Consider the following 25,054-nt stretch of genomic DNA (forward strand, 5'->3'; position numbering starts at 1 on the left):
TAAAATATGCAAAAGGACAAGCCAAATTTTCTGAACACTATGCACAAAAGAACTTCAGAATGTCCCATTTCAAAACAGAACATACTCACCTCACTGCTTCTTATTTTGTGTGGACTGAGAGGTCTCTCTTCTTTGTCAACTTCTACTTCAGCCAGGCGCAACATGTTATATATTGTATCCCCTGTAACCTGGCAAATTTACAAAGAAAGGCTTGAAAGTTCATGACTGTAATTTGTGTTATTTATTCTGCAAAATACAAGGCAATTACTATGTAAAAAATTTTGTAAGTCCAACTGCTATAGGAAATATCGTAAGCATGTAAGACTTCTAAAAGATAGCAAGTACAATGTACAAAAGTTTGGGTTTTTGAATTTAATGGGAAAAGTTAAAGGAATACAGGTAGTTTTGAGAATGTAGGCAGATGAAGATGTTGAAGTGTTACTGTGAGCTATGAAACAGGAAAATGAAAACCACTGAAATAAAAAAAGATCTGCTATATTTTCTTTTAAGTAAATCATGAGAGTGGCAAATTCATCTAATGTTTTTCATCATACTGACTTTTCTTGGGTAATTAGAATCAAATTAATTCTAAACGGAATTTTCTAACATGTCATTAGTATTAGATGAACCAATTAATAACAGAGGCATAATAATACAAATAAGATTATTTAAAGGCAGCACAAGATGCAAATACAATCTAGAAGAATAAAAACAGCCAAACAGATAACAACAGGAACAATCCACAGATTTCTGCCAGATATAGGAAACAAAGAGAATGGAGAGAGCATAGAAGCACTAAAATAAATTTCAAATGCACATAGCATCAAACAATACCAAACTGGCCTTCAGAGAAACTTGTAGCAGCTTCTGTCAGACTTAAACTGGGACTCCAATTCATGTAACAGACCTTTCCAAAGATTGTGTGCTTGTTGTTAAGCTCATCTGCACGACCCAATGTAAAGAAAAACTGACTCCCGTTATCATGGGGCCCAGCATTGGCCATAGCAACAAGTCCTCTTCGATTAAATCGCAATCGTGAGTGGAACTCATCCTGGTAAAGGCAGGACAGAAAAGAGAACAACTTCAGTATAAAACTATCTTTTCACTCCTTTAGCTGCAGCGTGATAGGAGTGAGATCACTTACATCAGCATGCACACGCAGAAAAAAAATGCTGCTAGTTTTCTTTTGAGTTCAGGCAGTAATAAATCCCAAGTATTTTGAAACTCAGTACCAGAATTATATTTAAAAGTTCCTACTATGAGTGGCAAAAATTATTTTTAGTCAGTATTTCTAATCCCTAGTGCCTACAATAATGCAAACAAATGAACAATCTTCAAAAGAAACCATAAACACACCACAAACAAAATTAAAAACTAAATATCAGTAACAGAAAGACACATTACTAATTTAAAAAATTCTAAGTTCTGTCTTGTTAATTTTATCTTTTTTCACTCATTGCCTAAAAATCAATTGTTATTCATTGTTTTTATTTGCATTTGTTATCCCCCTAATATTAAGAAAATAAAAAGCATTTTAAAAAGTAACTGCATTTCATACATTTCTTGCAAAAATACTATTCTTGACAACAATTACTGTATTTATGCGAAAAATTAATTTAAATCCTAATTCATGTAAGGTTACTAATGGTGCAATAACAGGTTGTAATAGTAGAGTAATGCAGAAATCCATAGGAAGAACATTTTTTGGAATTAAGAAGACAAAATAGGACTCCTTTCAAAGCAAGGAGAACATGAAGAATACCACTGTAATATCACAATGCTAAACACTGCAATACTGAGATACCACTACTTTGAAGCGGCAGTGCTACTACAATATTGGTAATTTTTGCTTTGTTCTCTGCTCAGGTACCATTCCCTCCCACAAACCTCAGGCTCATGCTAGATGTAAAAGTCTAGCAGCAAGAAGGTGGAAGGGCCAGAAATAGGCTTTGCAGCTTCAGTCACAAATTAAAGGTGCCTGCCCCACCTGAAATAAAACAGGCAGAACAGAACACAGCTGCTAAGCCCCCAGGTTTATCATTATACCAGCATAGCTGGGTCTAAGAACTCTCAATTTAGAAGAGCATATCCAAACACACTGAAGCAGCACATGAAGGCAACTACTGCACAAGTATGCATTTCATATAAGATTTGATTTTTCAGAACTTGGTAGGAAGAACAATGGGTAGAGGATACCAAACAAATTAATGTGTAAGTTATAGATACACACCTTGAAAGGAGCTCCATAGACCGACTCTCCTCCTGATCCAGTACCAGTAGGGTCACCCCCTTGCACAATAAAGCCAGGCACTACTCTGTGAAATATTGTGTTATTGTAATACTCTAAAAAAAATGAAAAAAGAGTAAGATATTAAACTTTGATATAGATCATGCAGAGATGTCCAGAGACTGAAGTTCCAGAAAGCAAATACTGAAACTAGATTCCACTGTTGGCTTCTATTTGGTTCCCTTCTGTTCTCCACAGACTTACGAGATCACATCCTGTAGTGTCACGTTTCTTTTGCAAAAAATCCTGCCCATCACTGACAAGATGACCTTGAAGAATTACAGTATTTTCAGCTTTTAAGTTTTTATTACTGTAATGACACTATCAAAATACACCAACTTAAAAGGAGAACTAGAAATACTGTGCTCTATTCTGGATGAGATCTCACATGCAACATTAGCAATACCCATATACAGATGATTTGTACTTTCACTCACCAGCATAGAACACTTTTCATCACCTATACTACTACTATACTATACCTAAACCAATAATTTTTGCAGAATGAAATATGTGGTACATTTTGCTCTCTAAGTTATCTTCTTTTATCTATCTATTTATCTGACAGAGGTTACAAGATCATAAAAAAACAAAAGGAATGAAAAGAAAAAATTACCTGAACCAAAACCCTGGTTGATATAACAATAATAAAAAATAAAGAATAAATCTGCAGCATGCTGCAAAACAAAGTAGGGTGTGCAAATGTTGCAGCATAACTAGACACAGTCGTGGATGGTTATATGCTGGGATATTAATGAGAAATACTTAAATGTATTATGAAGCACAAGATGCTACGCAGCAATTTAAAAAAAAAAATCAGAAAGCAAATAAAGCCCACTGAGTATACATGAACCTTTATCATGGGCTAAGGAATTCTTTTACCATTGCAAAAAGTCTCAAAATTAGGGAAAAGAGACTGGACAAAACAAACTGGATCTGTGCTGGAGGCACAAAGCCTAGACTGCTATTTTTGTTTAACAGATGAAGGCTAAAAGAACTCTTCACAATTCTACAAATGCGTAAATGGGAAAATAACACAAGTTAGAAAACATATAAAGGTATCAAGTCTTTCACAGATTTTTGTTCCAGTTTTCTCAGTAGGGGGCTTATCATTCTGGTACCCACCACTTCAGTGAAAAGTTTTACAGAGCTTTTAGCAACAAAAAAAATACAATAACTGAAACATTAGGAGCACTCGCAGAAAAAAAAAAAAAAAGGTAGTGTAAATTGTGATGCAGAAATGAGAATTTTGGAGAATGTCCAATATTGCATCACTGTCATTTCATTCACACACTGAAGTTGCTATACTTTGTAGATATTTGCTGGAAGTAGGTCTCTCAACACTCTGAAAGACAATGTTTCAATACCATGTTGTCAGCTTAATTTGAGAAAACCATCCAAAATTTTTACTTTTTTTTCTCCACCAGCTTCACTGGCAACCTTGAACAACATTGTCTGGCTGTTAATTAATAATTCCTAAACAGAAATAAACTTATTAACATACTAAAGTCAAAACATAATTGCGACTTTCATTTTACATAAAGGGACCAAAGATGGCACAGAAATTAATTTCAACAACTCCCATCCCATTCAGTCATTACCTTCCATACACAGCTGGATGAAATTTCTGCATGCTTTTGGAGCTTCTTTTGACCATAATTCTATATCTATCTCTCCTGCTGTAGTTCTCAGCAAAACCTACAAACATACAGATAAATGCAGCCTCAGTTTTACTGTAATTTAGTCACTGATCAAAAAGTATATCTGCCTAAAAAAAAAAATCTGAATTTGTTATATTTGTAAGACTGGTATATATTTAAGTGTGTCAGGCAGCTACTGTTAGTTCTAACTTGCATTTCAGAACTTGAGATACAGCTCTGAATCAATATTATAAATATAAAGTATAATAAAGATGTATAATATAGCTGTAATAATATACATAACATTCATAACATAACATGGCCGATGCTTTATAGAAACTTAAGATACCCTTTATCATTTTTATAACGAAACAACATGGGAAAAAACCAAAACCCATAAATACCCAAAGGTATAACTCTTACAAGGAACATCATTACATTCAGTGAGAGTTCATAACAAAATTAACGAGATAAGATATAATAGGGAATAGAGGACTCCTCTATTTTACGTCTCCGAGGACTGCTCTGTTGTATGTCTCCAGACATCATGCATCACGCCTCATGCTTTGACTCCAGCAGCATCAAAGAAGTAACTTTAACCAAACCAATCCGCCACAGAAACAACGACCTCGCCATCCCCAATCACCATGTGTTCATCTCGCTGTCCCCCCATAACCCAACAACATACAACTTCTTCAGGATTTCACCCCACAAGCCTCACCTTCCCGTTGGTGGGCGGCTCCTGGATGTAGATGTTGCTCATGGTGAGGAAAAGAGCGGCCCGGTCGGCGAGCCCTCCCCAGCGACCGACGCGGCAGCCCCTTCGCCTCCGACACTTCCTACCGCCCCGAGCCGCCCGACATCCTGGGCGCCCCTACGCAGTTCGGAGAAGAGGGGGATGAAGTTACACAAGCCGGAAGAAAGGATGAAGAAATGAGTCCTCGGCCGGAGCCTCTCCGAGATTCACTGAGAAAGAACGTGTCCTGGGAAAGACCCGAAGGTTTCTCTACACATCTGTGGTCTCCCACCGTGGCTCCCGCCCTAGAGGTGCTGAGGCCCCCTGCCTTCCCTGGGAGTGGTACGGTCCGGGAGTGCGCCGGGCAAAGCCTTCCGGCGGGGAGAGGCGTCGCTGAGCGTGCGGGCCGGTGCAGTCGGGAGAGAGCGGCGGGATGGCGCTACCGGGTGAGGGGCGCCTGCCCGGGGCAGTGCCGGCCGGCTCCGCCCGGCAGCTTGGGGACGGGAACGGGAACGGGAACGAGCGGCGGGGCGGTGGACAAGTGGGACAATTGCGCGGGGACGGCGCGCAGCTGAGCGCGGCACGGGGAAGCGTGCGGAGGGCGGCGGGCACTGCTCCAGTCCGCGCTGCCGGGGGCAGCGGCTGGGAGATGGAGATGGGGATGGAGATGGGAATAGGGATGGGAATGGGGCCGTGGCCGCGTTGGGCAGGGGCAGCGCTGCGGGCGAGTTCCTCTTGTGGCTGCGGGGCCCCTCCCCGAGCTCCTGTGTGACCCAGCGCTGCGTTCTCACGGCCTCCTCTGAGGCTAGCTGGTTATCTGGGCTTTTCTCCTCCGCCGCCGTTCTGGGTTAGTGCTTGTGTCCCAGTAGGTTGTGCCTGTGAGTCAGGGCAGGCAGAAACACCTGCGCGATTTGAACGCGATTGCCATTGCTCCGTAGGGTTTTCTTGCCCTGAAAAACCGGGAGTGAGTGGTTCGGGAGCAGGTGAGCAGGCCTGAGCTTTGGTGGTCTGCTTCTCTGATGAAACGAAGGTCTTCAGAAGCTTGTTCCCATTCTAGAAGGAAGTTTTGAGGAAGACGTGTTTGCATTCAAAGGTTTCCAAAGGTTTTCTTTTCAGTCTTATGCTCCACTGAACGAATGAAGTCCTTAGTTTTGTGCCATTTATTGTCTTGAAAATTAAGATGAGGGAAGAAGGAGTGAGAAAGGAAGCTTCTTGCAATGAGTTTGCTTTTAGTCAGCTAAAATTTCATCTAGTCTAAACACTTGCTTCTAACATTATTATTTAAAGCCTAAAACAATAACAAAATGTCAGTCCTAGGAATTTCGTAGGAATGTTTGGTGACAGTATTTGCATTCTTGTTATCTGCTGGGTGTCTCTTTTGGAGATCCTGACTTACACTGCAGATTTCTGTAGGGTGCACATGACTGTGCTGACCTCCCTTGGCTGGAATACCAAATCTTTCTTTACCTATGGGTCAGCTATGCAACGGGGTTGGGGTTAACTCAGAAATATTTCAGAAAATTAGGACAAAGTAGGTGGCTTGGGTGATCTTGTTTTCTAGTCCCAAGAAGTAGTGAACAAGCAAATGCTGGTTTGATTGTTTTTCTGATGTGACATGGCATTGGTATGCTTTTGATTTTTATTTTGTGACTCTTCTTCTGTGTTCCCTACCTCCATATCTCACTCATGGGTGTCCTTCTAACAAAGGGACTGTCACAAAACAGGGACCTGAACACTGCTGACCTTGAAGGGGATGTGTAATATTAAGGGTTTGGGATCTGCAGAAAATAATCCATTATAATGGAATGTATGGATCTTTGTTGCTTGGCTTTCCAACACTCTTTTAAGGCATACACCTGAGCTGTCCAAGTTTCCAAGGTAGTTTTTTCAGCTTGGGGTTTGAAGGTTTCTGTTATTTTGAGCAGAATTTTTTAAAGACGGTGCTTGTTTCAGTAAGTCATAGTTTAAATTAATGGGACTGATGTACTCAGTTTCTGCTAGTATATGACTGCTTAAGGTGCTGGGGTGTTTCTGCTGTGTTCAGTTGGGAGATAGAATGGCATCCTTTGATTTTGGGAATTCAGTTGTCACTTTTATTACCAATGGCTAAAATGATAAGAATTAAGATTGACCTGTTGGGGGGTGGGGTAAATCCCTGGTGCTTCTCCTGCATTGTGTCCTACTGTGTCTATTTAACTTAACTGTTGTCTCACATGGCAGAATCACACACTTTCGATACCTATAATTTGCATTATTCAGATCCTTCTCCCTGTTTAGAATCCAAACTTTACTGTTACTGTCTTCACTTTCTTACACATTTGCTTTCTTGTGTTTTTTTGTGTTTGGTCATGTTGTCTGAATTCAGAATAATTTAACAATTTGTTGACTTTTTAATTTCCTTCTTTGTTTTCAAGGATTGATTTTTGATTTGGTTTGGTCTTTTTAATTGCCTTGTTAAGTCAATTCTTGTTATTTAAATATAAATCACTTCAGAGTTTCCAGTGAATACATGTCAACATCCTTGCACTACTAGAATTTATATTGTGTACTACAGATCACTGGAATGTTAGATGTCTATTACTGTGTTCATACTGTAACTAAACAAGTGGAAAGGTCACAATAAATCAAATTAGGATTTGGCAATAAATATTGTAAGACCAAATGATCTCTAGCAGTTTAAATTAGTCAAGTGTGTTCTGGTAGATTACTGCACAGAAAAGTAGCCTTAGAAATGCAGTTTTTTAAAGAGATCTTGGTGTACTTAATACTCGTGAGGGGTGATCACTTCTGGCTGTGTATTGACATTATCAAGCCACATTTGAAAGAAACTTGAAGGTTCTCCTCAGCAACACCTAATTGGTGAAATTTTCTCTTTCAGGAGGAAATAAGGATAATATCAGAGCTGGATGCAAGAAGTGTGGCTACCGTAAGTCTGTAATAAGCAATATAAAGTTACAGTGTTTTCTTCAGTTTACGATGTTGGTTGGAACTGCCTTTTGAGGAGAGGGGAAAAAAGGAAAGAAGTATTCTTCTCCATTGTTCCCCAGGCATTTGTCAGTTTAAATTACCATGTTATCATTCTTCTGTTTATTTCATGTTTGTTCTCTGGTTTCTCACAGTTATCAATGCTCTTTGAGTGTCTCAGCAAAAAAAAATATGCTATTATATTCATATGTACAACATTTCAATGCAATTACTTGAGAAACTTTGAAATGAAAGCATCTTTTTTGATATATACTGAGATGTGCAGTTGTGCTTCTTCTGAATCTGACTGCAAAGAGGCAGGCATTTCAGTTGAAGTTAAGTACAATCTAATTCACCAGAAAAAATAGTTTAAAATCTGTATAAACTTTTATTCTAAGAGAATACTATCGTGTGCATTTTACATTTCAGGAAACAGCTACCTTTATTGCTTACAGGTTCTGCAGTTGGCATTTAGCTCATGCTTTGGATTATACACTGATTGTAAATGTCTGTGGCTACTTTCCTGATTAATGGAGACCGGTCTTAGTGAAGATTTCAAATTTTTAATCACTGACTCTTATTTTTAGAATGTTGGATGAACAGACACTGTTTTGTACTGAATTGTCTTGAACTTTTAGCACAGTGAGTTAAGCTGTTTGGGTTTTTTATATAAGTGTTACATTGGGAAAAAAAATTTCTTCATTCTTTCTCTTAAGGCTTTTGCAACAAATTTTGTCAATTACGTGCTTTGTGTATCTGTTCTTTCAAAGAAAGTGGATATAAATACAGATTTAGTGCTTTCTTTCTACATGCAGCAAGTATCAGAAAGTTTCTGAAAGAGAAGAAAATTTGTAGTCATACCATATGATCCATGTTTATATGTTTCTAAAATCTGTCTTGAAGGTGTAGGTAGTTTGTTATCATCCTTACTAAGAACATGAGCTTATTTCAATTACTACTTGAATTAATGTGTCTCCCAAACCATATCTTCCCTTTTTTTAAATTTCACTTTTTAAAGTTATTTCAATGGGTGTATTCAGCACAAGGTTTCTAGCTGGTCATGATTATCAAGATGCAACTTAGAAAACTAAAAATACTGGTCAGGCAGTAGTTTATTCAGTATTAAGTACTGGCTGTTAAAGATTATGTCTCATGGGCAAATATGATTCTACAATTTCACTAGAGGGAGTTAAGCAATGCAACACTGACTGTAGTTTTTGAAATATTTAATGCTGTATTTTTAGGTAATTTCTTAAGAAATACCTAAGATCATTAAAAAATAGAACCTAAAGTTGGAAAAAATCTTCAAATTAGCAGAATAGGAGAGAGGCCGTAAAGCACTATTGAACAGTGCTTTGTACAACCTGTCAAATTCTTGGAGAGTTTTTCAAAGTGAGCTTTCTCTTGCCCCTTTCACAGATCACAGCCTGCCTTTTTTCCTTTCACTTCTCAAAACTGAATAATACAAAAATCAACGTTTTTGATGTTTTTTTGATAAAGTGTAATTTTTCTTTCTGTGTATTTATTTTGTTCAGCTGGTCATCTGACATTTGAATGTCGAAACTTCCTCCGAGTAGATCCTCAAAGAGATATTGTTTTAGACGTTAGCAGCACTAGCAGTGAGGACAGCGAGGAAGAGGAACTGCAGAGATTACAAGCCATGCGTGAAAAAAAGAGTAAGGTGTTTTTTGTGGGTTTTGGATAATAGTCTTCTGACGTGCAGGGACTCTCATTTTATCCTTTTTGATAACTGCTTTTAGTTCTTTTAGCCTGTGATTTAAAAATAGGTCTTTTACTTTATGTGTTTAGACTTCAGAGGTTTGATACACACACTCTTTTAGTATTATGATTATTTCCTTCTAGAGTTATTAATGTACCTGTTTGGAATATCTCAAAAGGGGCTCCTAAATACAAGAGATTAATTAATCTTTTACAAAGAAGCTACTTAGAAGAAAATAACATGAGTGTTCTGAGTTAATCTTTTGATTATGTCATGTAGTTTAAACATCTAACTACTGAGAAATATGACACCTGAATTTCTCTCCAGTTTCTAAGTAGGATTTTTACTGAAACAGCTAGTAGACTGGAATTCAGTCATTCATATTATGAGAAGTACTGTTCTATATTTGGAAGCTCTTAAGTATCAACTCCTTGTCAGAATAAGAATAGATGAATTGTTTATCAGATACTTGAATTGATTTGAATTTGGACTCAAAAGAGATTGTGCACCTAAGAAAGAAGGGGAGTTTCACCTCAGCGTGTTTTAAATGAATGAACATTCTTCTCCTCAGCCCTTCTGTTTTTCATTATGTTTTGTTCTTTTGCTCTCGTATGCACTGATGTTTAGTTCCTACTGAAGATGCTATTTAGAAGGGAAAAGGGGCAGATAGAACCCTATAGTTAGTTGTACACTTTAAAAGAAATGGATGGGCTGTTTATCCAGATTGTTGAATTGGTACTGCAATGGTACATTCTTGGAACAAGTCTCTTTGGAAAAAATACTTACCACTTACTATGTACTTTTGAATGCAAAGGTTGGGTTTTTTTCAGCACTAAGCTTATTGAAGATAAGCTTAGATGGATATCTGCAGGATATCTGCAGGAAAAAACAGCTGTTTACTTGATCTTCTAATCTTCCTGTTTTTATTATATGTTCTTTTGCAAATTGTGGCTGCTGTGTATATTGTAAGGAGATGTGTATCTGTCAGTTATCCAGGTGGAATTTTGCCATTTTCTCATCTCAAGATTTTGCACTATTTTCTTTAAAAAATACTGCTTGTTCACGCATTATCATTCATGTTTTTTCATTGCTCCAAAGGTAGTTTGCTCTTTTATTAATACTAAATTATTTCAAGTTCCATTCCATAACACACATACCAATAATTTGTGATTATTGTAGCAAAGGAATAACTACACCAGCATTCAGACTTTATGGAAAGGGTCATAGGAGTAAAATGAAATACTCAAAATTGGCTATCTTTTTTAAGGATAAATTGTAAAGGCAGTATTTTCCTGTTAGTTGAATGTGTATTTATGTGGTAGATTTGCCTTTTGGAGAGTTCAAAAGTACTTTTTGAACCAGTATATAAAAATCTAAGGTCAGAAATTTCATCAATGTCATAAAAACATTGCTTGTAAGTGAAATGTGAAGTCATGATATCACACTGCAGAGCATTAGGGCAGGGGGCAGACACAACCAGATTAGGGGAGAGTCTTTTGCTGGTTTCTGTAGGCAGTACATTGACAATTAACTCAAATGTGTCTCACTTATGGCATTGCTGTTTGTGAATGTGTGGAAGTAACTCAGGGATGCCTGACAGAATATTATTTTATTTGTTCTAGTTTTCAGACTTGGACATGTATGTTAAATGTCAAAACTGTTAAAATACAGAAGAATCACAGAATGACTAGGTTGGAAGAGACCTTCAAGATCATTGAGTCCAACCCATGCCCTGACACCTCAGCTAAACCATGGCACTGAGAGCCACATCCAATCTTTAGCACACCCAGGGATGGTGACTGCACCACCTCCCTGGACAGACCATTCCAGTACTTTATCACCCTTTCTGTGATAAAGAACAGATATGAAAACCTGAATCTGGTATAAATGTATAGGAAAAGGTCTTTTTGCTACATTTTACAGGCCTTCCTTCATTCTTAGTGAATAGATCAGTGTCAATACAATGTAAGTTGTGTATAAAAGTCCTGCTGCTACTGCAATATATTTCTGAAATTGCTATACAAACCAAAATTTGGGGAAAGGAAAAGAAAGCCTTTTAACAAGAATTTTGTAGTAACTTGACATTGCCATTGAAGCTATTTTTTAATGCTGATCTTAATTCAGACAAGTGTTTTCTAAACTTTAACTTTCTATCTATAGATCTAAATGAAGAGGAAGAAAAAAAGAAACAAAAAAGAAAAAGCAAAGAGAAAACAAAATTAAAAAGATCAAGGAAAAGGTAACCTTCACACACCTTTTTAATTTCAAAACACAGCTTTAGAAATATTTTTGATACTTGTGTTTTGTCAGAAAATATTGCTTCTATTGATGCAACATTATTTGCAAGTACTTCTTCCATTTGAAAAGTTTTCTGTTTTCCAGTGAGAACTGACTAATGGTAAGGTAATGGTAAAATAATGGTAAGGTAAATGTTCTTAGATTAGTGGTAGAGTTACAGGCTTTCTGCTGTGCAGTCAGGATCATAGGAGTCTTGAAAGCTCTAGCAAGCTGCAGATCTGCAGATCAGAGAAAGCAGAACTGCCCCTGACCGTCCAACTCTAGGCAAGCTGTGATGAGAAAAGAACAAGTGAGGAGGATTGTGCGGTTGGTCCCCAGCCTAGCCAGCGTGGAGAAGGCTCTCTGAAATTCAGGGACTGTAGGGTTCTTTGTGTGCAGACATGCATGTGTAAGCACACCTGCAGGCACACACATGTGCTCTGAGTAACTCACTGTTATCAAAAGGGAAACTTCTCTAGTACTGAACAGGTGTTGAGTGTTAGTGTACCTGTTAACATAGAAGCCTAAAAACAGTGTTACTCCAGTTTCAGAGGAAAATGTCATAATACTCCAATGTATTGTGGATCTGAGTTCTGGCCTGTGGACTGACTTGGTTTTTTGAGGTTTTTTTCCATTTTTAAAGTGAGACTATAGATGAAATTAATGTTTCGTTGTTAAGATAATTGATAAGACAATATGCCAGGAATTGCACTGGAAGGTACAAACTGTAAAATGTATATGAAGACCACAAGAAGATGTCCCTCCAAAACAAAGAAACAGGATTTAATACTTGTTGTATTTGCTTTTTTTTTCCCTTATTTACATTGTGTAGCTTAAACTTCCACTTTTGAAGACAGCCCTTACAGTTGTGAAGAAGTAGAAGAGAAAAGAGTCAATCTGGTTGTCAGTTTTGTGATAAACAAGTCTTACTCTTTAAAATTTTTTAAAGTTTAATAAGGGATAAAGCAAAAGTAACAGCACTGGGTGCACAGCCATAGCCAGATGCATGTGGTTAACTATAACAACTTTTGTTACATACTTTTTCATTGCATTGGTCAAAGGCATATTCATGAAGATTAAACGTTCCTTTGAGTTTACATGCTCCAGGAAGTATTTAGCTTAGTTCTACTCCTGGCCACATCTTCTTAGAGTATGTGCCACAATGCAGATGTGACTTAGAGAGTCTTGTATTTTATTTTCTCACAAGGCCCCCTGGTCTGTGGTTTGACAGCTACTAATAGTCAAAGGGTCGGTGGTAGATTTCTTCTTGCTCTTCCGGTGTTATTTGCCTGGTTCTTTTCAATGTTATCTTATCATACAGATGTTTTGGCCATTTTTACAAGTATTGTCAATTAATATTAGCTATTTCACCATTGTCAATTAGTTAAAATAATAAAGGCATTAATTACTATTTCACAACTACAATTACTTCTGCAAAAGTCAATGTTATAATATACAGCGCATAGCCTCTATTTTAATATTTTGTGAAAGCTTAAACTATAATATATATCTGTCACACTAAAATATACAATGTACACAGGGATTAGGGTATTGCCCATAAAAGGCTACACAAATTATACTATATAAAAAGCAGTTAAAAAGAGATTACAAACTGTACTATATCAAAGTAATTTGCAAAAGCCCATATATAATAGCGAAAGCCAACAACTACATAGTTATCTATAACAGTTTTCTTTACATTCAAGTAATAGTTAATCAAGTAAACAATAGCATAAAACTCCCCTCTTTAGCATTCATGAATATTTAATGACTTATTGTCCTCATAGTTTATTTTTGTATGTAATCACTTATCATTGCTGGTTAGAGACCCATAGTATGAGCTGCAAGTACATAAAAATTTTTCATAACAATTTCTCTCAGATTCTTGCATCATCAGAGACATATATGTGAAGGCATTAATTAGCATTGTTACTGATCATGTGATATTTAAAAAACAGAAGCTCTACCTTGTTGTCATACTTTATTTTTTGATGGACTGTACTCTTGGTCTTTCTTTTCTCAAAAACTAAAAACCCACACAACTTGCCTATTCCATTATTTTTTTATCTGTATTATAAACATACTGCTTTTGTGGCATGAAAGTTGTATTAGAAAAGTAATCATTTAAGTTAAACATGCAGACTCAGATATCATAAGCTTTCCAGTGGATGCTACTGTACAAATTCTACACCAAATTCAATTTGTGACATTACAAACATTCTGACACCTTAAGTTATTATTGTGTAATTTTCCTTCTTTAATTACATACTGATCTGCATTTTTTTTACTAGATCTTCTTCATCAAGTTCAGCAGAAGAGGATGAGCCAAAGTCAAAAAAACAAAAATCACACAAAAAAGAAAAGGAAAAGGGGAAAAAGCATAAATCAAAGAAAGGAAAGCATCATAAAAAGGAGAAAAAGAAGAGACGAAAGGAAAAAAGTTCATCTTCTAACAGTTCAGACAGTTCGAGTAGTGACTGACATGTCTATTTTTGCTTTTGCTTCTGCAGAGAAGATGATTTTCCTTTCATAGCAAGTTTATTTATGCTTTGCAATGCTGTTTAAAAATGGGATATTTTTTTTTTTGAAAAATCTATTAGCATATGTCAGTGCATCAGATCATTAGATGGACCATTATATGAAAAAAACCTGCTTTTCTATTTCAGGTTTATTAATACTAAACCATGCAACTACTTCTTCAGCTTATTCTTAATTCAGTTGTGATTGTGTTTGAAATCCTTTACAGTAGGATGTGGTAAATTTCAGTTCACAAGGTTTTGTTTAGAAAGATATTAACTGAAATACGCTTAATGTCAGAATGGTTACATCAAATTTGTAAATTCAAGTAAGATTTTCTATTACCCTTTAAATAAATGTATGTTTTACACAACAGTCTCTGTTTATATACATTAATCAGTAAATGCAAATATGAATCAGTGTTCAGGTCCTGAGAGGAGAAGAATAAGCAATGAGAAGCTATAAAAGATAAATCCTTCAAAATTATCTTCTAAAATTGATCTAGTCACAGACTGTGAAACATAATTACACATTATTTTGGCAGGACCACTATAACCAAGCTGAAAATAAACAGATGCAAGCAAAAGCTATCGATTCTTAAAGTCCTTTTTCCTTGGGTTTTGTTCTTTTACAAAATGTTATGGCCATTTCATCTTCGACATAGATGTAAAGGTTCGGATGTCACAACAAGACTTCTGGTGATAAACTGTTTCTTCATTCATGTCAGTTGTTATTAGCTTCACTTTGCATGAATCAGACTTTCGAAAGCTAACCCTGGCATAACTCCTGCTGTTCTACAGGCCCCAAGTAGGAGTGACTGCATCCCTGCTTCTCTGCAGCCTCCAAAGCTCTTGCAATACAAAGGTGATGCCAGTATAAAGAGTGCCATTCCCTGTCAGCTTATCTCAGATACAGAATGAAATGCCTATTTCCAGAAAGAAGGACAAGAATAAAGCACGTGAGTAGTATGTGGCATGGGCCTGGCAAATGCATAGAGTAGTGAAGAGTCAACAACCTGCCTTACAATAGACTCTGAAAAATGCAAATTTTTCAGCAATTGGCACAGGAAACAAAAGCAGATACTTGGTGTTTCCTTCAGTCATCTTTCCCAGGTAGTGGAAGAAAAATGTGCACACTGGCAACTGAGCTGCTAAACTGGGAAACAAACTGTGCTGTAAAATGCACCGAGGCCTGGAACAGCTGAATTGAAACTGAAGGAAGCTCTTGTTTTGCAAATAGCCAAAGGAAATACCATTCACAGCACAAAAGCTACAGCTTCAGCATTCTCTGCAACTTGTGAGACTCCAAGGAAAACCCTTCACTCTCTTTCACAGTTTAGAGCACATACATTTCTTCAATGTACCTAGAATAATTGAAAGCTCCTTTGAACACAAATAATTTTGTTTAACAGGTATTACCCTATTTTTAATACATATCAGATGAGCACCATTGAACAACAATTCAAGAATATTTTTCTCTTTAAATTCTGACAAAACTACACTTCCACGCTTAGTAGTTTTCATGGTCTTTAGAGGCATTTTAACAATATACTTGTCATCTTCATAAACTTCTGAAAACTTTTACCTGCTACTAGCATAATTTTGCGGTGTGAGGACAGCGGTGTGTACATCACTGATTGTAATTTAATGTTCGTTTCCTGTGTTCATGCCATTTGGGTTTTGCCTTTTTTTTCCTTTTATATGTTCTCTGTATTCTTTACACATATATTTGTAACAGTGTCACCTATTGTGTTAGTAGCTAGTTTTCCCTGCAGTTCTCCATGGCCTTTCCCTAAGCAGAAAGATAAATTCCAGAGCTCCAAGCCCCAACAGGTACAAGGTACTATCTTGGTTCTTCCTGTGAACCAAGGCTGAGAACAACTCTTTGAGATATTCTCATGGAAAAAGTAAAACTAATGCTGAAGGGGGGCTCCAGAGAAGGGGCTTGACCTGGGGGAAATTGTGTCACCACTTGTCCTAATTAGTACTTTTTATCAGTTATGCTAATTTCCTAAAACCTATAAAAATGTACTCACCCCTGTGGGGTGGGGTGGGCTTTTGTGGGTATCTTTCCATAACTGATCCTGTAGGCCTTCAAATAAGGGTCCCCTTTTATTTTACCTCCTTACTAAAATCTCAGGTTTAATTTCCAGGTTGGGCAAAAAGGCAACGGTGTTACCACTACAAGCTCTACTACCATTGAAATTTGTAGGAATATTACTTTAAAGATTTAGTCATTTGGTAGCATCAACTTGTGTTGTTTTCAGGACTCCTTCCTGAATATTTCCTGCAGTTCCTCTGTTGTATTCTTTTCAATGGTATGTGTTGGTTCTTGTGCACTCTGCAAGGGGGCATAAATGACGGACAAACAAAAAGTCTTAGCCATAGGTACTTAAGTCGTAGAACAAACAGAAAAAATAAATTCTTTGTGATGCAGTATTATTATGCAGCTTTATAACGGTAAGGTTTTGGCTTATTTTTCCTTTCAAAAATAAGTCATACTGAAGAATCATAGCTCAGAATTGCAATAATGCAATTATGGATAGAAAAAATTGCAGCATCTAGCTGTGAACTTGGAATGGACTAATAACATTTACAGGCATATTCTTTAAGCTGCTGAGATAATGTGAGGAGAGTTTAGTTCAAGCATGGCTTAAAGAAAAAGGCCATGAAGGCATACAGTTGAGAGAACAGTAAAAGGTAGTTGCAAAGCAGTTCCAAAAGCAGTTCCCAGCCTGATTACTATAAACAATTAGACTCTCTCATGTATCACTTTATAAACAATAAGGTTCTCAGACAGTCTTCCCATAACAAGTGTAACACCCTCTCTGGGAAAAGATGGCACCCTGGGAACAGATATGGAAGTTTTGGGAACCTTTCAGTGGGAACACTGGTTTTGTTTTTAATAAACAATTATAGGTATTGTAAAACAAAAGGAGTGGTTAGAGTTTTCTCTGTTAGCCTATTGTGAACCTGGATTTTGGAATATGCATGAAGTTAATTAACACTGTTATTTAAAGTGACTGATCGATGCATTAAAGGATGGTCGTCTCCCCTTCACTTCAACAAATGGTGACACCCGGACGTGATAGCAAACACCATGAGGATCGTGAACACCACGGGGATTGTGAACACCACAGGAAGTGAGGACTGGTTCAGGTTCCGAAGCAGCTAGAGCGGCAAATAAGCACGAAAACAAAGCGGAGGAAAACCCGCCGATACGCGCCATGCCCTGGGTGACCATATCGACGGGCCTGGCTGATACGTGCGGCCGACGCCTTGAGGAGCTGCAAAGTGCGCACTTATATAGGTATGGAAAGGCAAGCCGCATATGAACTTTTTATTACTTTCTTGCAAAAAAGGCAAATTAAGGGAATAGACTTACAGAAAGAATTACCAGGTCTTTTGGCTTATGGTTTGGAAAGGGGAATCTTTGTAAATCCCCACACAGTTCACGAGTTGTCGGAATGGCGTAAATTTGGTGATTTATTGTGGCAGGCTACGTTAGATGATGGTAAAACTGCTAGGAAGTTGGGTAAATTATGGCGGGTCATTAACACCGAGCTGTTGCAGTTTCAGGCTGAAAAAAGGGCTGCCCACCAGGCTACTGCCGCTCACGGTCGTAACAAGGAGTACGATCAAGACAGGGAGTTTGATACGGAGGCGGGAACTCCTCTCGGCCCCGCTACGAGGACGGTTTTATTACCAGCCTCACCACCTCCCTCGGCGAGCCAGGCAGCGAGCCAGGCGCCGCAGAGCGCTGCATTACCCGCTTCGCCGCCTCCTTTAACGAGCCAGCCCCCCCTAACAAGTTAAGCTCCGCAGGGTGCTTTATTGCCCGCTTTGCTGCAGGCTACACGGAGCACCTCTGAGTCTCCCGTATCTGCTGTATCGCAGCAGCTGGGGCCAAAAACGCATACTCTGTTCCCGAAAAGCAATCAGTCGATCCCTGGGGCGGAAAATGATCTAGCGGCGACGATTGCGAGGGATAGACGAGATGCATGGGCTGCCCTGGCCAAAGATGCCATGGAAAAGGGAGATCAAGAGCTGATAAGCACAGCTAGCGAACTGGCTTGTCCGGTTGTTTTCACCCCTCAGGCTGGGGGGGCATTCAGGCAACGATCACTGCTCTTGACTGGAAGATGTTTTCTCAATTGCGTGCTGCTGTTAGTCAGTTTGGCTTTAAAAGCGAACCAGCCAAACAAATGCTCGACTATATTTTTGACACCAGTATCCTTCTCGTTAATGATTGTCGCGGCATAGTTAAATTAATCTTTACCCAACATCAACAATTGCTGTTTAATGCTCGTTGGCAAGCGCTCGTTAGTGAGTGTGTGGCAGTCAAAGGCAGCAAGGTGACACCCTCCATGGCGTCACTCTTAATGAGCTTATGGGTCTGGGACCTTTCCTTCGTACTGAGGCACGAGCCTTAATAGGTCAGGAGAAGTGCCAGGAGGCAGTGAGGTTAGTCAGACTCACGATGGAAAGGGTAAAGGAACCAGAAGGGATACCTGTATATATAGGAATCAAGCAAGGCAGACAGGAATCATTTGGCTCTTTTATTGATAAGGCTGCTGCAGCAATTGAAAGAGCTGAGGTGCCAAAATATCTTAGGGGGGTATTGCTCAGGGAGTGTGCTCTCCGAAATTGTAATTCTGCTACTAGGAGAGTACTTAACACCCTAGGTACTAATTGGACTATAGAAGAGGCATTAGAGAAGATGGTCCTCATATCTACGGGACAGCAGACTTTTGTGATAGATGTGATCAAACAGAAATCAGCATCAGGAATAGGCTTGCAAGAACAGGCAAAGTCCTCTCAGAGTCAGGTATTAGCCGCTCTTGCACCTCTCCAAGTGTCAGCTGCATTTGCAACATCAAATAATTGGGGCCAAAAATGCCGCTCGGACGACCAGGCACCAACAGAAGTCATCGCTGCAGCATCGGCACCCTCTCCTGTCTCCAACCCGACACCACAGGGAGCCGCTGCAGGGGGAGCGGGACCGCCGCAGAGGGAGTGACCCGCAGCGCGGAGCGGGGGGGGGCCCATCTGCTCCGGCACAAGCGGCGACCAGAGCGCTTTTCCAGCGCCAGAGCTTGTCTCTCCGCCCCGCAGCTGGTAAAGAGCCTCGGTTTTGGACCTAACAGCCTAATGGATGTAACTTTTGTCAATAAAAGGAAAGATCCCTGCTGAAATTGAGAAACTAGTGATGGTAAACAAGCGAAGTTAAAGGAACTTTTGTTCTTCCTGGCAGAGACTGAAACAGGAATCAGCGTACTGTATGCATGGGTCAAATTTCGGCCGGTTTGGCTCGGCATTGGTTATGCTGTCATAATCACCTGCATTGACATGGACTTTAACATCAGAGGCCCGGATGGCTCGGTCGGTGGAATATCAGACTCTGGGATTGTATTTTGAAAAATGTTAAGATGTGTTGGACTGATTGTATGAGTGAGATGTTGTGAGTGTGCTTTTTGATATAGAAATGCTATAGCAAACACGTGAACAAAGTTATTTTAACTTAATATTTTAGAATCAGGCCTGTAAGTAAGTTATAGTAAATGCTATACATTATTTCTATAATAGGTTTATCTGTTATTAAGTAGTTTAAGTTAAATTATCTATTGAGTGCCGTTAAATGCTAAATACTATTAAGGTTAAGTTTGTTGAGTTTATTTTCTGTTAAGTTTGAGGTCTGTTAAGTTTAAATTGTATTTAGGTTTAAGTTATGTAGGATTTGTTAAGTTAAGAACAGTTAAGTTCTGTTGATTTGAAAATAAGTCTGCTAAGTTAAGTATTTTAAGTGCTTCAAGTGCATACTACTTTCTCACCACTCCAAATCAACAAAGGACTGAGAATCGCCCAGCTGATGTCATTTCAGCCAAATGACTAAAGGATTACAGACTGTAAAACTGGTTTGGAACTTTTCTGGGAAACCCCAGAAAAGGGTGGATGTGAAAATCTCAAGGACCGTCTGGAGAAGAAGCTGCTCCTGAGCCTGAGACCACTACTGCTTCAACTGAAAGGACACTCGAAGGCGATCGACAGGACCATAACACGCCGCTGCCGGACGACCAGGGAACTGATTGACATTGTTGAATCATTATCATCTTTTCATATAAGAGGACCGGCAAAAGAGAACTGCCTTGAATGTCACAGCCCAAATTGTGCTGCTTGGGTTGCACTGTGTTGTGGGGGTTGTGATAGGACCTTTTGGGTGGTTCAGCTTTAATTACTCTAACTCTCAAAAGATGAATCAACATAAACAGACATGGGCTACTCTAGATTCATCTCTAAGCCCAGACATAGTGTCCAAACAACTTTATAACCAATGTAAAGGCTCTAGTATCATGACACCTAAGAAATTACCTACAGGAATATTTCTAATTTGTGGAGATAGAGCCTGGAATGGAATACCAGCCCAGCCGCAGGGTGGACCTTGTTATTTAGGCAAGTTATCATTATTCCACCCTAATATATCTGTATTAATGCAACTAAGTCATAAGACAAGCAAGCAAAGGCACAGCTTACATAGCTTAGACTGTAGTCAAATAGGAGATCCATGGTTCTGGAGTAAATTTAAACAAGTGATGGTTTCAGCTCTCCTACCATGGGGTGCTGCAAGCAAAGCAATGACTTTAGCAAAACAAATAGGGTGTTGGGCTAAGGGTGAATTGAATAAGACCTCACAGATATTAGATATGTTGACTGCAGATGTACAGAGTGTTAATCACGCTGTTTTACAAAATAGAGCTGCCATAGATTTCTTACTGTTAGCACAAGGCCATGGGTGCAAAGAGTTTGAAGGGATGTGTTGCATGAATTTATCTGATCATTCTGTATCTATTCATGCTAAGATAAAAGAGCTACGGCTAGGGCTTAACAGCCTTAAGGAAGAAGAAGGATTGGGAATTGATGAGTGGCTTAAAAGTTTAGGATTGGGACCATGGCTAAGAAACCTTGTAATATATGCTATAGGGATATTAGGTGTACTCTTATTGCTTTTACTTATCTTACCTTGTTTCTGTAGCTGTATCCAAAAAATGGTTAGTAGGATGATAGAGAAAACGTGGCAAGCTAACCTCCTTTCTCAAAAAGAAAAAGACGGGGGAGATGTGGAGAGTTTAGTTCAAGCATGGCTTAAAGAAAAAGGCCATGAAGGCATACAGTTGAGAGAACAGTAAAAGGTAGTTGCAAAGCAGTTCCAAAAGCAGTTCCCAGCCTGATTACTATAAACAATTAGACTCTCTCAGGCATCACTCTATAAACAATAAGGTTCTCAGACAGTCTTCCCATAACAAGTGTAACACCCTCTCTGGGAAAAGATGGCACCCTGGGAACAGATATGGAAGTTTTGGGAACCTTTCAGTGGGAACACTGGTTTTGTTTTTAATAAACAATTATAGGTATTGTAAAACAAAAGGAGTGGTTAGAGTTTTCTCTGTTAGCCTATTGTGAACCTGGATTTTGGAATATGCATGAAGTTAATTAACACTGTTATTTAAAGTGACTGATCGATCAATAAATCGGAGTTCAATGCATTAAAGGATGGTCGTCTCCCCTTCACTTCAACAATAATGCATATTGAACTCTGCATTTACTCAGTGCTTTTGTAGTTGACAGCAGGAAAGAATGTCTTAGCTGCAGGCCCTTCTGAAAAGTATCATGAATAATGAATCTGACATGGTGCTTGTTATCTGTTTCATGTAACAATCAGTTCTAGGAACTGCTGGGATGTATTTTTAGAAGATCATCTTTTGGAACTCCTCACGTCATCTCTCCCCAGTCAAAAAAGGACACAGTCTCTGTGTATGCAAAACAGAATGGCACACATGCCAAACCTTTTCACTGAACTGATGATTCAGTTGTGCTCTGAAGTCTCCACAGTAGAGCCAGTGTTGAAGATGCTAAAAGGTTTTACTGGCATTGCCATGTCTTAGGCAGCCAACTTATCTTACCTTGTGAAAATTACCACACATCACAGACTCTCTTGGGCAAAGACACACTTGGTGCCTCTTACTACAATGCCTCTGCCCCATGGCAATAGTACCTGAGAAAGGCATTAACAGAAATTCTAAGATGCAAATCACAGAAAGTAATAATAAGGGTAAATAGAGAAAACTATGTCAAAAATGCTTCTGTAGTAAAAATGCCAGTACATTTATACTACTCACAAGAAATTCTAGTATAACAGTCTATGAAGATGAATTTAGGTAAAAACATGAAATGAGGTGGTGGTAGCAGGATACAAGAGGTACAAGAATAAAGAAACCAAAGAGATTAGGAGGGGGAAAAAGGAAAAATTATTTGAGAAAGAAGACCAGAAGAACAGGTTTATCTAGAAAAGCAACATTATAGTTCAAATACTAGCAATAAAGGAGAGAAATCTGAAAAAGGCTGTTTGTAGTGTTCATTTAAACTTCAGCAAGATGTACTCAAGATATGGTTTAATTTTCTGTGTAAGCTAAATATTGGTCCCACTGAGAAAGTGTACTGTGAAGGAATGATTGATCCTTATTTGTCTGTACTGTGTATTTTCCTGAGGCCTTAATCTAGCATAATAGTTTATAAAATATCATGGCAGAATTTTGACCATCAGAGAATTTTAACAAAGAATAAAGTTGACCTGGGAGAAACACATTGTATATGTTATTAATTGTCCAGGAGTAGATTTAGGCTGAAAATTGGTAGAAACTTTGTTTTCGTCAAAGAACTGCAGTCCCGGAAGAGCTAGAAATAACTAGCTGGAAGAGGGACCTGAGTACATATAATGGGTCAAATGACTCATTGCATTAGACAGCAACAGACTTGACAAATAGAAACAGGGGCTTTCTTGGACACTAGAATTCCCATTACTACTGGTACTTAATACATTTTTAAAAAATGGAAGTGAGAGAAATACCACTCCAAGAAATTTTACAGATGACACAAAATAAGGTAAAGGCTCAAAGTACTAGTGAGATGGAGACTGGAAGTTCAAAGCCAAGTGAGTTCAGGGTGGAAAATGTCTAAAACTGGCAACATATGAGGCTAGATCTGGACAGCAGATTATGCATACGCTGGGAACAGCATAAGTTGAAAAAAACCAAACACTACATTAGAGGGTACAACCACCAATTAAAGAATAAAGGTATACCTCTTCAAACATGGCTGGGGCTACTTTTGTAAAACTGCTACAAGAAAACAGAATCTAAGGGAAAACAGCTTTGGATTTGAGATGAATTATTTAGCTGTAGAACAGTTAAAAGTCATTATTACAGCTTTTGCCACACCATGATCCCTAGAAAATATGTCCTGCCAACCCATATTTAGCCCAGCTCAGTTCTTTTTTGGAGTAGAAAAGGTTGTGCTGAAGGTTGATTGTGCCTTTTCCTGCAAGTCAGTCAGTGCCTTCAAGGTCCTAGAATTAAACAGGACCACAAACTTCCCAAAATACTGCTACAAGTCTCCTCATTGACTCGAGTAACTTATGACTAAGTACAAGCAGAAGATGTATGTTTAGCTTGTCTTGCCTTTTGTCCATGAAGCTGGACAATAGGTATGGTATCTCTTACAGAAGTAATAAGGAATTTCACCATTACACGGATATGAGACCAATAGGCATTTAATGCACCACTGCATATATTAATTCCTCAGATGGGATAGAAGTTGGTTATTGTATTTCTCCCATTCTCTGACACAGATTTTCTGAGTTGTATTGGATATACGTGGACCTAGAATGTAAATTAAAATGCTGATTTTGCAAGGCAAGTTCTCATTTTGGTTAAATTAACATGCAACCTGCCTCATGTGTTAGCGTGCTGTCTACTGCTGTAAGCTTGTAGTTTGATTTTGCTCTGAAAAATGTAGACCTTACAGTGTACATAGATAATTGATTTCTTAGATTGGTAATTTATGACACATGAAATATTTTTTTTTTCACATTAAAAAAATGGTATCTTTTCCACATGAAATATCTGTGAAAATAATGTGCTACCAGTGGAAGCTGGCTATAAAGAATTTGAAAAGCTGGAGCTGCACAAAGTTTTAGTAAAAAAAAAAAAAAAAAAAAAGTTGGTGAAACGACATATTTGGTGGGAAGAGGAATTTTTACTTGCTTCCTACCCTGCAAAGTAATTATGGTGCCTTTAACTCACGACAATTTCAACTAAAATGTTCAAACTCCAAGAAGGATTTAGAAAGCATTCTCCCTCAGTATTGTCCCTGAATTGCTAGTTTCCACACATTTAGGAGTTTAAAGTGAAGTATTTCAAAGTACTTGGAAAGTAAATAATAGTTCTAAATAATCTCTAAATAATTTGTATGTCATTTTGTTGAGGGAGCTTTTAAACTTTGATCCTACATTGCTGTATTCCATTAAACTAAAATGTAGTAATATCATTAACTTTTATCTTTCTTTTACTGACATCATGTTCTGGGGCTTAAAAAGTTTTATTTCCTTTTGAAGTAGTAAAAGATAATCCACTACATTCCTAAGTAAACCAATTTTTATCCCTTGACACCAATTCAGATACTTACCAGGACTTGTTTCATGTCACTGTCTGTTAGGAGAACTTCCGTTCACCCTTGAGCCCCAATATTCCTTAAGTGGCCATAGAGCTTGGGAATTACAGCATGTCTCTAATTAGGACTAGTAGCTATACAAAAGGCTTCAGGTAAGATGCTAGATTGCTTAGAATTATAGAAAGGCTTCAAAACAAACAGACTGCCATTTTAGCAGTCTTTAGCTGAGGAAGAAGAAACACTGCCAAAATTTCCAGAATAACAAAAGGTACAAGGATGCATATCATTGTACATTTTAATACACTGCAGTCTCAAAGGGCTTTGAAGACAACATGTTCAAGTCTATCACAGAATGTGATACTTCTCACTGAAGTTAGGGAACTCACAGTGACATGACTGATGTCAAGAGTT

General features: G+C 38.3%; 2 protein-coding genes across 2 annotated transcripts in view; one reads left to right on the forward strand and one right to left on the reverse strand.

Annotated features, from left to right (window-relative positions):
• The window catches only part of CWC27 (CWC27 spliceosome associated cyclophilin), a 95,258-nt gene extending 90,469 nt beyond the window's left edge, over positions 1 to 4,789 (reverse strand). The window contains exons 1-5 of the mRNA XM_059492232.1: positions 4,649 to 4,789; positions 3,889 to 3,985; positions 2,231 to 2,343; positions 908 to 1,051; positions 90 to 188 (exon numbers count right to left, since the gene is read on the reverse strand). Of these exons, the coding sequence (XP_059348215.1) occupies positions 90 to 188; positions 908 to 1,051; positions 2,231 to 2,343; positions 3,889 to 3,985; positions 4,649 to 4,690 (495 nt within the window). The 5' untranslated portion in view covers positions 4,691 to 4,789. The remainder of the gene's footprint in view (positions 1 to 89; positions 189 to 907; positions 1,052 to 2,230; positions 2,344 to 3,888; positions 3,986 to 4,648) is intronic.
• A 71-nt stretch (positions 4,790 to 4,860) lies between these two features.
• Positions 4,861 to 14,727, forward strand: SREK1IP1 (SREK1 interacting protein 1). The gene is given in 6 exon segments (XM_059492368.1): positions 4,861 to 4,981; positions 4,984 to 5,109; positions 7,542 to 7,589; positions 9,163 to 9,303; positions 11,508 to 11,586; positions 13,916 to 14,727. Coding segments are annotated over 6 exon segments (705 nt in total). The 3' UTR covers positions 14,106 to 14,727.
• The last annotated feature ends 10,327 nt before the right edge of the window (positions 14,728 to 25,054 follow it).

This window comes from Ammospiza nelsoni, chromosome Z (assembly GCF_027579445.1).
Source record: "Ammospiza nelsoni isolate bAmmNel1 chromosome Z, bAmmNel1.pri, whole genome shotgun sequence".
NCBI classification, from domain to species: domain Eukaryota; kingdom Metazoa; phylum Chordata; class Aves; order Passeriformes; family Passerellidae; genus Ammospiza; species Ammospiza nelsoni.